Source organism: Amia ocellicauda, chromosome 21 (assembly GCF_036373705.1).
Source record: "Amia ocellicauda isolate fAmiCal2 chromosome 21, fAmiCal2.hap1, whole genome shotgun sequence".
NCBI classification, from domain to species: Eukaryota; Metazoa; Chordata; class Actinopteri; order Amiiformes; family Amiidae; genus Amia; species Amia ocellicauda.
Genome location: NC_089870.1, coordinates 2,563,475 through 2,577,717, shown reverse-complemented (window position 1 = coordinate 2,577,717; position 14,243 = coordinate 2,563,475). Strand labels below are relative to the sequence as shown.

Below are 14,243 nucleotides of genomic sequence, written 5' to 3'. Positions count from 1 at the left end.
GTGTTCCACTAAATTCTGGGTGCTCATTTCCTTGGATCCATCAAGACCAGGCTTGGGATGGGATTCCTGGTAATCTCTTGAAACAACAAATGATTGCATATACTTTTCTTTCTAAATTTGCAATTACATTTTGTTTACTATCTTCCAATTACGGCATCTGTATTCATTCAATCAGCTCAGTTCACTGCTTTCCATGCATTTGAGAGATGTGGACAGATTGTGGCGTTTGCACTGTGGACTCGCCATGTCAAAAAAGTGCAGAGAAATAAGATTGCCGGAAGGACTACTGTAGCTCTCACTAATAACAATACTAGATTTTTTGTTGTTGTACCTTGGAAGTTCAGTGCAACAGCTTAAAAATGTCAACATGCATTGGTAGTAGTGGTGTGTACTTGAGGTTGCTATCAACAGCAACAATACAGGTTTCTATAGTATGACAGTATGGATGAAGGGAGTTCTGCACCAGCTTTGAGTGACATCAGGCAGGCAGAAGCCTCCCATCACCCACAGTCACTGCACAAATGTAAGCTGAAATTACTCTAGACTCCTAAATTGTTATATATACAAAAAAGGGAAACAAATACAGTATCACAGGTTCATTATTTAGATCAGTGGTTCCCAAACCTGGTCCTAGAGCCCCTACCCTGCTGGTTTTTGTTCCAACCAAGCTCTCAATTACTTAATTGAACTAATATTTTCCTAATTCAGACAGTTGTAATTATTTTAAACTAGGGTTTTAAAGTATTGCTAATACACACATTTATAAAGTCAAATCTAAGCAGATTGTTACTTCAATTAAGGTTCATTTAAGGAAAAAAAGCAAACAAACAAAAAAACATCAGGGTAATGGGGACCAGGATTGGGAACCTGTGATTTAGATAGTATAATGCATATGTCTATTTTTCAGAACCAAGCAATGAGGTATTTAAGATGGTACAACTGCTTCCACAATGTCTGTTTAGTGTCTGAGAAAAAGCTAAAAACGCAGGAGTTTTCCTTTTTACAATACAGAGGCTCTAGCTTTGCAAACCAGGGAAAAAAAACAATAACTTTCCCACGTTAGAAAATGCAAACAATTGAAAGTGCGTCTTCTCGTGAGAAACAAAATCGGAATGGTTTCACTGCAGTAGTACGGCAAACAATACTCTGAACCACCCTTGGGCATGTGTTTCAAGATCTGTCACAAGACTGTTTTGTAGGTTGACTAAAATGAATTGCCCTTGTGTCAATGCATCTTGGCAGTTATTTGCTCGTAACAATGCAGACATTTTTGTACAGCAAATAAAATGATTTGTTGTCCAAAATTGCCCACCCAAAAGTGGAATTTGTGACCTTTGTTAAATTAAATAACTGTGGGGGAGCGGTTTCTCACAGACACTTCCTGCAGAGGGGGAAATCTGCCAGTCACTGCAGCACAGGTGCCAGAGCCTTGCACTACAACACAACTGCACTACAGTACTGACCATGCCCTACAACAGCCACAGACATGGTCTCCCCCATTCCTATATCATGGGAAACACTGCTAGAAGGCATGTGGGGAAAGACTACAATCTACATACAAATTTCCTTATTCTTGAATGGGCGAACAACATTCAGATTTTGTCAAGGACCCATTCATCTTCCTTGCCGTTTTAGAGGACTTTCACAAATGCTAAAAACCCAAGAGACTATACAGTACAGTAAGTGATTAAAAATTAAAGCCTCACTCCCTGAGATCAGGGTTTTACTGGAGTGTAGAGAAATCCAAATAAACTTTTCAACTGTAATACATGTCAGTAGTGTTGCCATTTATCAATGAAGTTAAATTAGTAAGTTTAATCACTACATTTTCCAACCTCAGTGTAAGCCAGACATACTTCAAAGTGCATTACAATCAAGTGCGTTTCTATGCTGTGAACATCTTCCATTCAATAACAAGGCTGACGACAACAAACTGAATTCGGAAATCGGAAACAAGGCCCTGTACACTTGTTTAAAAACAAAACAAAACACATTGTCTGCCATTGACTACGAAGCTCATTGATTTAGTGAATAAACCACTAGTGTTAAAGTGTTTTTCAGTGGGATGTCACTGTCCAGTCTTTGCTTTATACGATTGCTGAAACACCGGTTACCAGAATCATTTCTTAATGTTTTCTACTGTACATAGTTGGTTGATTTATGGGCATTGTGACATCCACTCATCAAAAAAGATACACATTTTATTCTGTTTTAGAGGGCATGGAACTTGATTTTCAATTAGATCTCAGTGACCATGGATAGATAATGTTATTCAGCCTTTCATGTACGATCTTGATTCCTTTGATCACATACACTCACCTAAAGGATTATTAGGAACACCATACTAATACTGTGTTTGACCCCCTTTCACCTTCAGAACTGCCTTAATTCTACGTGGCATTGATTCAACAAGGTGCTGAAAGCATTCTTTAGAAATGTTGGCCCATATTGATAGGATAGCATCTTGCAGTTGATGGAGATTTGTGGGATGCACATCCAGGGCACGAAGCTCCCGTTCCACCACATCCCAAAGATGCTCTATTGGGTTGAGATCTGGTGACTGTGGGGGCCAGTTTAGTACAGTGAACTCATTGTCATGTTCAAGAAACCAATTTGAAATGATTCGACCTTTGTGACATGGTGCATTATCCTGCTGGAAGTAGCCATCAGAGGATGGGTACATGGTGGTCATAAAGGGATGGACATGGTCAGAAACAATGCTCAGGTAGGCCGTGGCATTTAAACGATGCCCAATTGGCACTAAGGGGCCTAAAGTGTGCCAAGAAAACATCCCCCACACCATTACACCACCACCACCAGCCTGCACAGTGGTAACAAGGCATCATGGATCCATGTTCTCATTCTGTTTACGCCAAATTCTGACTCTACCATCTGAATGTCTCAACAGAAATCGAGACTCATCAGACCAGGCAACATTTTTCCAGTCTTCAACTGTCCAATTTTGGTGAGCTTGTGCAAATCGTAGCCTCTTTTTCCTACTTGTAGTGGAGATGAGTGGTACCCGGTGGGGTCTTCTGCTGTTGTAGCCCATCCGCCTCAAGGTTGTACGTGTTGTGGCTTCACAAATGCTTTGCTGCATACCTCGGTTGTAACGAGTGGTTATTTCAGTCAAAGTTGCTCTTCTATCAGCTTGAATCAGTCGGCCCATTCTCCTCTGACCTCTGGCATCAACAAGGCATTTTCGCCCACAGGACTGCCGCATACTGGATGTTTTTCCCTTTTCACACCATTCTTTGTAAACCCTAGAAATGGTTGTGCGTGAAAATCCCAGTAACTGAGCAGATTGTGAAATACTCAGACCGGCCCGTCTGGCACCAACAACCATGCCACGCTCAAAATTGCTTAAATCACCTTTCTTTCCCATTCAGACATTCAGTTTGGAGTTCAGGAGGTTGTCTTGACCAGGACCACACCCCTAAATGCATTGAAGCAACTGCCATGTGATTGGTTGGTTAGATAATTGCATTAATGAGAAATTGAACAGGTGTTCCTAATAATCCTTTAGGTGAGTGTATAATCCTGGGTTCAACTCCACTCCTAATAACCTTCTGGATACAATTTGTTCAATTCATTCATTAAAAAAAAATATAAGTAAAATAAAAATAGAATTAAAAAAGGGAAATGAGGCAAGATTGTGTTCTGAGCAGTTTGTTATTAATCATTAAAATGTATAATATAGTTTGAAACTGGCATTTGTTGAAAAGCCGAAAGGAGAAAAACTGAAGGTAAGGACTTAGAGTGTATGACATGGTTGGGGAGAAAATAGATTCATTCAGAGATAGCTGAATGGAAGGATCTTGGAAAATGAACAAGAAGTTTTTACAAAAGAAAAAACAGATAACATGCCACAGGTTAACAACCAGGATAAATGAGGAGGAGGTACTAAAGGGACTAACAGAAATAAAAACAAACAAATCACCTGGGCCAGATGGTATATTTCCAACAGTACTTAAAGAAATGAGGGAAATGATTTATAGGCCGCTAACTCAAATATTCCAAATGACACTTAAAACAGGGGATGTGCCAACTGACTGGAAGACAGCAAATGTCATACCAATCCACAAGAAAGGGGACAAAACTGAGCAATGAAATTACAGATGAATCAGTCTCACTTGCATTACTTGTAAAATGTTGGAAAAAATGATTAGACAGAAAATAGAGGTGCATCTTAATGAAAACCATATTCTTGGAGATAGTCAACATGGGTTTAGATGAGGCAGATCATGTCTTACTAATTTATTAGAATTTTTTGAACATGCAACTGCAGCTGTAGATCATGTGAAAGCATATGAAATGATATACTTAGATTTTCACAAAGCTTTTGATAAGGTTCCACACCAAAGACATCAAATTGGAAGGCATTCAGGGTAACGTAAATAGATGGACTATGAACTGGTTGATTTATAGGAAACAGAGGGTCGATTAGAGGAGTTGCTGCTAACTGGAGTGAGGTTGTTAGTGGAGTTCCACCGGGATCAGTACTAGGGCCTTTGCTTTTTTGTAATTTATATTAATGATGTGGACTCTGGGATATTTAGCAAACTTGTAAAATATGCAGATACTGAAATAGGTGGCTCAACAGATACAATCTTGGCAATTCAGGCTATTCAAAGGGACTTTGATAATATTCAGTTGTGGGCTGACACCTGACAGATGAAATTCAATGTGGACAAGTGCAAGGTATTACATGCAGGTAACAAAAATGTCCACTATAATTACACAAATGGGAGGAATAGAACTAGATGAAGTAACACATGAGAAACACCTAGGAGTCTACGTGGACTCCTCACTTTCTCCATCCAAACGTGTGGGGAAGCAATAAAAAAGGCAAACAGAATGCTAGGGTATATTGTTAAAAATGTAGAATTTAAAACAAGGGCAGTAATGTTCAGACAGTACAATGCACTAGTTAGAGCTCATCTGGAATACTGTGTACAGTTCTGGGCTCCACACTTCAAGAAAGATATCTCTGCTCTAGAGGCAGTTCAGAGGAGAGCAACCAGACTTATTCCACGTCTGAAGGGAATGTCCTACTGAGAGACTAAGGGAACTGAACCTTTTCACCCTGGAACAGAGGAGACTACGTGGGGACTTGATTAAAGTCTTCAAAATCATGAAAGGCATCGACTACATCAAACCAGAGGAGCTTTTCCAGATCAGCAGGGACACACGCACCCGGGGACACAAATGGAAATTGACAGAAAACAGGAGAAATTTCTTCACACAGAGTTGTCACAATCTGAACACACTCCCCAGTGATGTGGTTGAAGCTGAAAATTTGGGGACATTTAAAAATAGACTGGATAGGATCCTTGGATCACTTGGTTATTAATGGACACCAAATGAGCACGATGGGTCGAATGGCCTCCTCTCGTTTTTTCTTATGTTCTTAAGACCAGCTTAGGTGAAACTTGCACTAGTGGAGACTTTGAACACACTGTGATCAAACAGCTCAGCCAGGGAGAGCTGTACTACTGGAAGTCTGTCCAGAACCTCATCAGAGTCAATGAAGAAGATTGAGCTTCCTCCTTCAGTCCTGTTGCCGCCACTCAGAAGACAGATAACATATAGCCACCCTCTCTATTTAAAACACTGTGGGACAGGAGTGGACAGCGTTACAGAAAAGTGGTGTTAATCCACTTTTCGATTTGATATAAAAACAAGGGCTTTACCGCCACCTTTTGGATATTTTAAATTCAGCACTTTTTTGGGGGGTTTAACTCAGTTTCAGTTTCCTGGTCTTGATCAGCATGTACCACTGAGCCTCCAGTGTTTCTGTGCCAGTTTGCAAGAAGAGGCTGTCACCCTGCAGGGGCTGTTTTAACAGTTGGCGAACAAGTGGTTTATTGGTGTACTGGGACAGGCACATACAATGATGTATCACTACGCCACGCTGCCCCATTTATATGACCAAGCACGGAACAGGAAATACTTTAGAGTGACGTGACTGTGGTTCTGAAATCCTGATGGGGGTGGTGAAATTAACTCTCTCTCTTTACGCAGCTCTTCACTGACATTTAGAGACAGATCTGGGACTAAAGCAGTGTTTCATTAACAACTGCAGAAACATGGCATTAAGAATGGCTAGAATTCATTTATTTCTGTGTTTTATTACCTATAGTCCCTTTGTAACTAAATTGAGTCAGGTTCATGTTCTTAATTAAACAGAAAAAATTATTAACATACCCAGTTGCTTTTTTTTTTTTTTTAACCTTCATGTCTCAATTGAGCCTGATTCTATCCAGCCTTCTTTGTCAAACAAAGTTAATCAATTAAATGTATCACTCACTCAGGTGCCAATATAGGGACGAAAGGATGGAGGATGAGTTAGAAAGAAAGAAGGGTGGGAGAGAAAACATCTGGATTTCTAAATAAACAGCGCCCTCCAGAAAACAACCAGGCAGCTGATCAGGTAGATTTTGGGTCAGGAAGTGTTAAGAAACAAATCAATAAGAAAGGAATACTTCAAAGTTCATATTCAAACAGATATTGTATGATGAATGTACACATTCTAAAAGTGATTTTATAGGATTATTTATTATATAATATATCTTTATTATATATATCTCCTATGAAATGTAATATTATTATTATTATTATCATCATCATCATCATCAAAGCTCTTGTCCCCAGAATGCACATAAAGCCCAGTAGTTACTACAGCAACATTTACACCACTTCTGATTCTGATTCTGACTGATTCTTCAAAGCTGGTAAACATTTACTGAGGGAAAGGGGGAACACACTCATTAAACTATACACCAAATACTAATTCAAGACTTGTAAACTACATATGTAAGTTCAGTGAAAGGTACTGTTCAGATAATTATGAGAAGACTTGAGATGCAATATATTTAACAATACTTTTATGGAGTAGTTCTTCAATTTTGTAAGTCTCCCTGGACAAGTGTCTGGCGTCTGCTAAGAAATAAATAAATAAATAAATAAATAAAAATAATGTAAAACTGGAAAAAATTTAATTTACTCAAATTTACTTGTTCTGCTTCATAGAACACCCTACATTTTGCAGCTTAATTATCTTTGAACAGTATAATTCTCAAGCCAACCTGGACAGACTGCTACGCTACAGCAATCTTCAATATAATCCATACCTAGGACTTAACTGTATTACTGTACTTTTATAATGCTGTAAAATGTTTCTTGTGTAAACTTCTTGTGTGAATATTTTTATTATATTAAATATGTCTACATTGTATTAATCTGTTATGGATTTCTCATTATTAACCAAATGTCAAAAAATAGATAATCAGGGCCATAGCTAGCTAAAATGTTCAAGAATATTATAACTATTTCAAGCTGCCTTCGAAGTAAAAACAAATCCAGATGCTACACGCTGATGTAAGAGTTCCATTCCACAACTCTTCACTTCACGTTTTTGTGTAAGTTGGAAAAGCGCTACTTATTCTTTATGTATCATAGAAATATTGTAATTCTGACATTTTCAAAATGGAGCCTACAGGAACATTTTACATGAAGTGGAAGTCATGTTTTACGCAACTTGAGGCGTGCCTGTACAGTGAAAGGAGCTCTCAGTCCTTTCCTCTTCCAGTATGGTCTTCTCTAGTCCTCCCACCCCTCTCTATAGGTCTCTGTGGACACTCACCATCCATCCCGTTGTGCTGCTCATAGCTCCTCTTCCCCAGGATCGTGGGCGAGCCGTTGTTGAGGATAGGAGTGGATTTGATGGGCGTCAGGCTCCCCATGGAGATGGTGGCACTCCGGGGAGGGTCTGGCTTGGGGCAGGGATGGGCTTCTATCAGGACACAGGAGAAAGGAGGGGGGACAGACAGGCAATTGTAAAAAACAAAACAAAAAATGCTAGTCTACACACTTCACAAATATAAACCTGTTCACTTTCATTTAGGTTTTTGCAGTCAAATGTACAAATGATTGGTTAAGTTTTTATTAGAAAACATGTAGTTGTTTTGTATAGTGTTATGAAGTGGAAAACAATATCTTCACCAGGCTTTAAGTAACAAAGTGTGACCAGTATATACATTTTACCAACACTGAAGCAAAATAACATTTTATAACCAGAAAACAGTTACCTTTGAATATTAATGAATTGGCCAAACCTGGGGTCAATTATAATTGTTCAATTACAGTCCAATTAAACTTCTCACATACCAAAGTTAGTACAATATTCCTTACGTCATTATATCATAAAATTTATATTCATGTCTATGAATCAAATCTTTTAGAATATCCTTAACAATTTCCCAAATGTGTTGCAATTTCCCAAAGGTGGCTTACACAGTATTATTTTGTAGATGCTCATAAGAAGGAGATTGAAATTAACATTTCTTCCCCCAGAGTGCATCAGTCAGTGGTAATAAAACGGTGCACTGCACTGTAATTTACTGGAATGTACCCATCCTTCTTACCTAAATACTTGACTACTATTTCAAGGGGCTTTCGGACAGCTTGTTTCAAAGGCAAGGGATTCTTGGGCATTTCTGGTAACCGGAGTGTGCCTGAGAACACAAGTATTAAAAGCTGCAGCAATATTTTTTTTACAGCAGATTACAGTCAACAAGATATCACACAACACAACTGCTGCTTTTATACCCTACATTCATCAGAATTCGTTTTTTAGTTTTAGTAAGTCTCTCTGAAGTTGACTTAAATGTATCACACAGTATATAAATTAACACATTGCTAATCAGAATTATTAAATTAATGCACAGGAAAACTTCAGTAATATCCCTGAAAATGTATAGACTACACAGTTGAGTATTTCAGTAGACAGGACAGTGAGAATGACAATCTTAGACACACTCACTGAGGTGTATCAACAACCCGACAAGAATGGGACCGATTAACAGTAACAGTCACTGTCGCACTTTGGTGTGTAAAACCATTGAGCAATGCTACTGTGGAACACCAGCCACAGTCAAATACCCCATTCACATTGAGACAATTGCCGGGTGGCATTTTGTTGCCGGCAATGGGTCTGTGTGAATGGAGCAGGAAATGAATGCCGGCAAATGACGTGTCACGTCCCTGAGTTGTTAATGCTAACTAACCAATCAGAATATTTTTGTAATCACAACACATCAAGATTAAGCCACCTTTGACCAAAAACTTAATGAAAAACTAACCGGGTCGTTAGAAATGGCAGAGGTTGAAAATGATGTGTTCGCAGCAATTCTGAGTATTATTGATGGTGATACTCTTCTGTTCACTCACTTTGCATTTAGTTAATTGATAAATATAATCTGTCTATTTTTGAAAGCATTCTTAATTTACAGCATTTTTTCACACCTGCCTAAAACTTTTGCATAGTACTGTATATAATGCTAACTATTGTCACACATATATCAGAAGTTATATACCAACAAATCATGCAAAATATCTCTATACAGGCAAACGTGTTAGGCTGCATTACACTGTACACTGACGGTAGTTTGTTTTGAGTTTTTTAATTTGATTTTAAGATAGTAATGTCAAACTTAAAAAATGATAATTTGTTCTTGGTAGTGAGGCGAACCGAACTGGCGCCCTGGTTAGAACCAAAAGTGTAGTAAACGCAATAGAAGGAAACTGGCAAAACGGGGAAATTATCGAACTTTTACAAACACATCCAGAATATCGGTCCGTGTCTCCTCTCCCAAATCCACATGCTTCTGTAGCATCTCGTTCCCAAGGCTACAACACTCTTGTCGGCATTCTCTGTTTTCTGTGTGAATGGGTACACCCTGCAATTTTCTGGCATTCAAAGCAAGTGTAAATGGAGGTGCAACAAACATTGCCTGCATTTAGCTGGCATTTAAGTGTGAATGGGGCTAAAGAGTGATAAAGTGGGAATCTCCAATCAGTAGAGCTAATCCAGAATTACAGCCTTAATAGATCAAACCAGAGCCAGAGCCTCTAACACTGCCATTACTATCAACCCAGCATTAGAGTTCTACACAGTTGTGTTGTAGATACACAGAGCCCTGCCATAAAGAAAAAGTTGATGCTGATGCTGCCCTACTTGGATCTGCTTCCTGTTTGTGCTTGGTGTTGTGCTGCAGACATAACTCTGCATGTCAAAGCTTGCTCCTGTTAATTTTTTGAACAGTGTAAGGGCTCACTTACATTCTGCCTTGATGGCAGCGCTGTTGACAACTGCGTACGGATGCCTGGCCAGGTAGCTGGGCCGCACGATGTCACGGCACAGTCGCCTTGCAACTTTGGTGAGCTTGGTGGTCTGCAGGTAGAAGGCCTGTCGTGTCTTTACTGCAAATTTTGGGCTCCCGCTGTGTCTCACTGTTAACCCATGAGGGCTCTGAGGAAGGAATAAATCCCAGGGCAAGATTACAAACCAGTAACAGGGGTATTAGGAAACAGACAGATCTCCTGCACTGTATGTGGTTACAAAAATAGTATTCTCAGTTTCTGTTTAAACAATGCAACAAGTAATGGAAAACAGTTCAGTACAGGATTCAAATAAGCTCTGAATATATCATGTCAGGGCTATTCCAGGAGTACAGCGCATGACGGGGAAGGGATTTGTTTTAATTTCCTTTAGGTTGGCACTGTAAATGACATCAAATTAACTAACGATAGGAAATTACACCCTAGCTTTGAAAGAAAGAACACAGCTATCAAAAAATAATAAAATACAACATTTTAAAAAGTAATATAATGGTGCTACAGAAACAGCGCTGTTGTGCAATTTGGGAAGCAGGTTCCTTACATATCAGGCAATAGGGTTTCAACCCTAACAAAGCTGGCTCCATATTAACTGTATAGATACAAAAGCATCTTCTGTAATTTTGAACCTGTAATTGTACTATGTTTAATTTTTGTACTGTATTATTGCACTTTTGCATTGCTCGAGTATTGCTCTGGATAAGGGCATCGGCAAATAAATAAATAATATCATAATGGTAACAGACACACATACCGATACACAAAATAATCAGATTTAATCAAGATGTCTTGAACTGTCAGAATTAATGACTAAGTGACTCAAGCCACATATGTGCTTACTCCTAAATGACTCGACTCGCAGTTTTAGTGACTTGGTTAAAACTCTGATATAGATAGATATATAGACAGACACACACTAATTATTGCATTACCATGTTGTTGCGGTTGGGTCCTGGCCTTTCTCCATCCAGCCGAGTGGGCATCTTCAGCCCCCCGTACTTCTTCCAGTAGGTCCAGCAGGAAGCACACAGACGGCACTGCATGTTGGGGGGGCCCCACGAGTACCACTGGTAGGAGCTGGTGGCTGGTCAAAACAAACAGTGTATTACCAAAGTTGATCAGGAAGGAAAGAGGGGAATTGGGTTCCATATATCATTTACGTATATTTTATCAGGGACATACGCATAGGCGTTCTCTCATCTCACTAAGAACTGGGTTTTCCAAGGTCGGTATAGGATTTATTATTAAGGCAGCATGTAGATTTACCACAATCAGTGTAACATTCAATGATTCAACTCACACAAAAATGGTTGTAATTTTTATTTAATTCTTTTAAATTGAAGGAGACTGAATTGTAGACTGAACAATCCGAGTCTGAACAATAGATTTCAACTTTCGAAAATCAGTCCCCAATTTCATTTTTTTTTTTTAAATCAAATTAAAAGCAAACTCCTCCCAAAACCTATGGTGAGCTGCTGTTCTGTGCAATCACTGTCTGGGCAGTCTTGTCTCCCAAAACTGTTAACAGACTTTTAATTGGACGTTTGTTATTGATGATATTCTTATTGAAGTTGATGATGAAGGAAGCCATATACTATACATGTCATTTATGTAAAACTATAGGAAGTTACTTCCCTTTCAGCTTTGAGGTCACAGATTTTTTTTTAAGCTATCTGACCAATTGTGTTTTAGAACCTGCGGAAATAATCTAATTATTCTATTACTGAAAACACTGTTGCATGCAAAAAGACGTCTGTGAAAGCGCTTGATTTTCGGAAGGCTTCATATTCTGAAGCAGATCTAGATGTCAATCTGTCCACTAATATGTCTTGGGAGTGAGTATGTGGTTTGTCCTTCTTGCATTAGTTATATACTTCTGAACTATATAAATCCCAAAACATAGATGAGATCAACAGTTTCAAATTAAAAACTTTCCAGAACTTGATTCATTCGAAAATGTATGACAGCAAATAATTCCCTGAAACTACATGCACGTTATTCCCACTGCGCACAATATTGTACTTTTCACTCTCAGCAGGACTTATGCTGTGTATTACACTAAATAAAATGTTTTCCTTAATGCTCCTGTATATCATAATCAATTGTATTTACTGTCATGTTTTGGAGATTATTTATTAATTTTATTTATATTACTACTGTTGACTATTGTAAGATGTGCTGGGTAAGGATGTCTGCTAATAAATAATAATAATAATACTCTGAGTTTCGACATGCAGACTCCCAAAACAGTTGAGTCCTTTCCCCCTGGATAGGTGATTTTCTATGTTTGCAGTATTAGCAGTGCTGGTGTTCTTTGGCCGCACTAGCACAGCCCCATGCCAGTAGTGTTTTCAGGGTTAGCGTGGTGTATGTCAGAGACTCACTGTAGCAGCTCTCGCAAGCTCTGCCCATGCCCAGGGTTGGCATCTGTGGCCCCGCAGGTGCCCCTGCCCCATTCACCAGGCCCGGTTTCACACTGTTCACACTCAGCTGGTTAGGGTTGGGTTTGTTACTACAGGGGAAAGGAGAGAGAGAAACGTGAAGACTGCAGGAGAATCATTTGCATTTATACCTTTTTGGTTTATTGACCTGCTTTTCAACAGCCTGTGACAGTGGGGTGATTTCGGTGATAAACTGACGGGACAGCTTTAGTTATAGGAAAGTGCACCTGCAGGTTCTGCTGATGGCAGTGCACAAAGGAAGGGCACCAAATGGTTGAGCTGGCAGGGTTATTGTGCCTAATTTGAAGAAATCCATTTAAGTGACTGACAATTTCAAAACCAACCCCAGTCCTTGCAAAATTGCAGAATTTATTTTTCCCCATCGGTTAAAAATACTTTACTCTTCAGACAGAATTCGGACACTTTATCAAACAGGCACTTCACAAACATTAGAAAGCATAACTGAGGGTTAGCACAAATGCTAAGAGAATTGAATTAAATGCTGAAAATAACACAGGGTTTTAGATAATTGACACTATTTGCAATAATTAGGTGAAGAGTAAAATATACCAGTGCAGATTTTATATATATTGTATTTGAGTAATATGGGAACCACACACTAGCCTGAGATTCAGCGTAACATGGTTAGCGTATATTCCTCATGATACAGAACCCATTAGAAGCGAGATGACACAAACTCTGTTAAATATAAAACTTACTAGTTAGGGATGTAGACCTGTTTCAGTTTGCTTTCTGCTTCAGCCGCTTTTAATCGTTTCTACAAGGACAGAGAGATAGAGAAATTAAATATACCCATGCATGTTATGTTTGCATGCACAGAGGGTCTCTGTACAGTACCACATACTATCGTTATATGAATGAAGTCTCAGCTCCTAAGCATGTCTGTTTTTTATGTGTTTGTTGGTAAAAGGAAACTGCTGATATTTGCAAGACAAAAAAGGAAACAGATGCTGCAATGTTTAAAGTATCATCATGAAAGATTTGTGATGCTTTACAACTTTCATGTTTTTATTTCTTCGTAGAAAAAATATATATCCTAAGATAACTTGGTAATAAATATATGTTATATACATTTTCTTTCAGTATCCTGCAGAGCTTTTTATTAAATGTTTTTAGGTTGAAGCTCTGTACAACTGGGATAGGAAAAGAAGTACCTGCTGTACATATCTGTCGGTTGTCTTCCACATGTAGTAGTACTCAATTATGCTTGTTAATGACTTCCATGGCAACTAAAGAAAGAAAGCAAAAATAAGTTGTCATCATGACTACAATCATCATGAGCACAGAGAACAGACTGAGGCTGACTCTAAGGACAAGACCAAATCAAAGCTTTGATCTACCTGAAAATCACAATGTACAAACCTTTACGTTATTGTGTTTTTAATTTAATGTTGGAATACCCCTTTGTATTGCTTATGAAACAAAATATGATGGGGTGCAGGGTTTGTAATTTGAGATTTGCAGGTAAGTTAAGGTTTTGAGATGGTGTAGGCCCAAGATGAAAAAACGGCCTCCTGTGACACACATCTGAGGGCCCCGTTTTCTCCGTTTGCTCAGTTCTGATATTACCATCATCCCTCAAGGTGGAGCCAGGACCCCAAT

General features: G+C 38.8%; 1 protein-coding gene across 2 annotated transcripts in view; it reads right to left on the bottom strand.

Moving 5' to 3' along the window:
* mta1 (metastasis associated 1) overlaps window positions 1-14,243 on the bottom strand; it is an 81,779-nt gene that overhangs the window by 11,908 nt on the left and 55,628 nt on the right. For both annotated transcript variants that reach the window (XM_066694098.1, XM_066694099.1), the window contains exons 10-16: window positions 13,796-13,870; window positions 13,340-13,398; window positions 12,564-12,691; window positions 11,112-11,263; window positions 10,123-10,312; window positions 8,427-8,516; window positions 7,646-7,795 (exon numbers count right to left, since the gene is read on the bottom strand). In XM_066694098.1, the coding sequence (XP_066550195.1) occupies window positions 7,646-7,795; window positions 8,427-8,516; window positions 10,123-10,312; window positions 11,112-11,263; window positions 12,564-12,691; window positions 13,340-13,398; window positions 13,796-13,870 (844 nt within the window). The remainder of the gene's footprint in view (window positions 1-7,645; window positions 7,796-8,426; window positions 8,517-10,122; window positions 10,313-11,111; window positions 11,264-12,563; window positions 12,692-13,339; window positions 13,399-13,795; window positions 13,871-14,243) is intronic.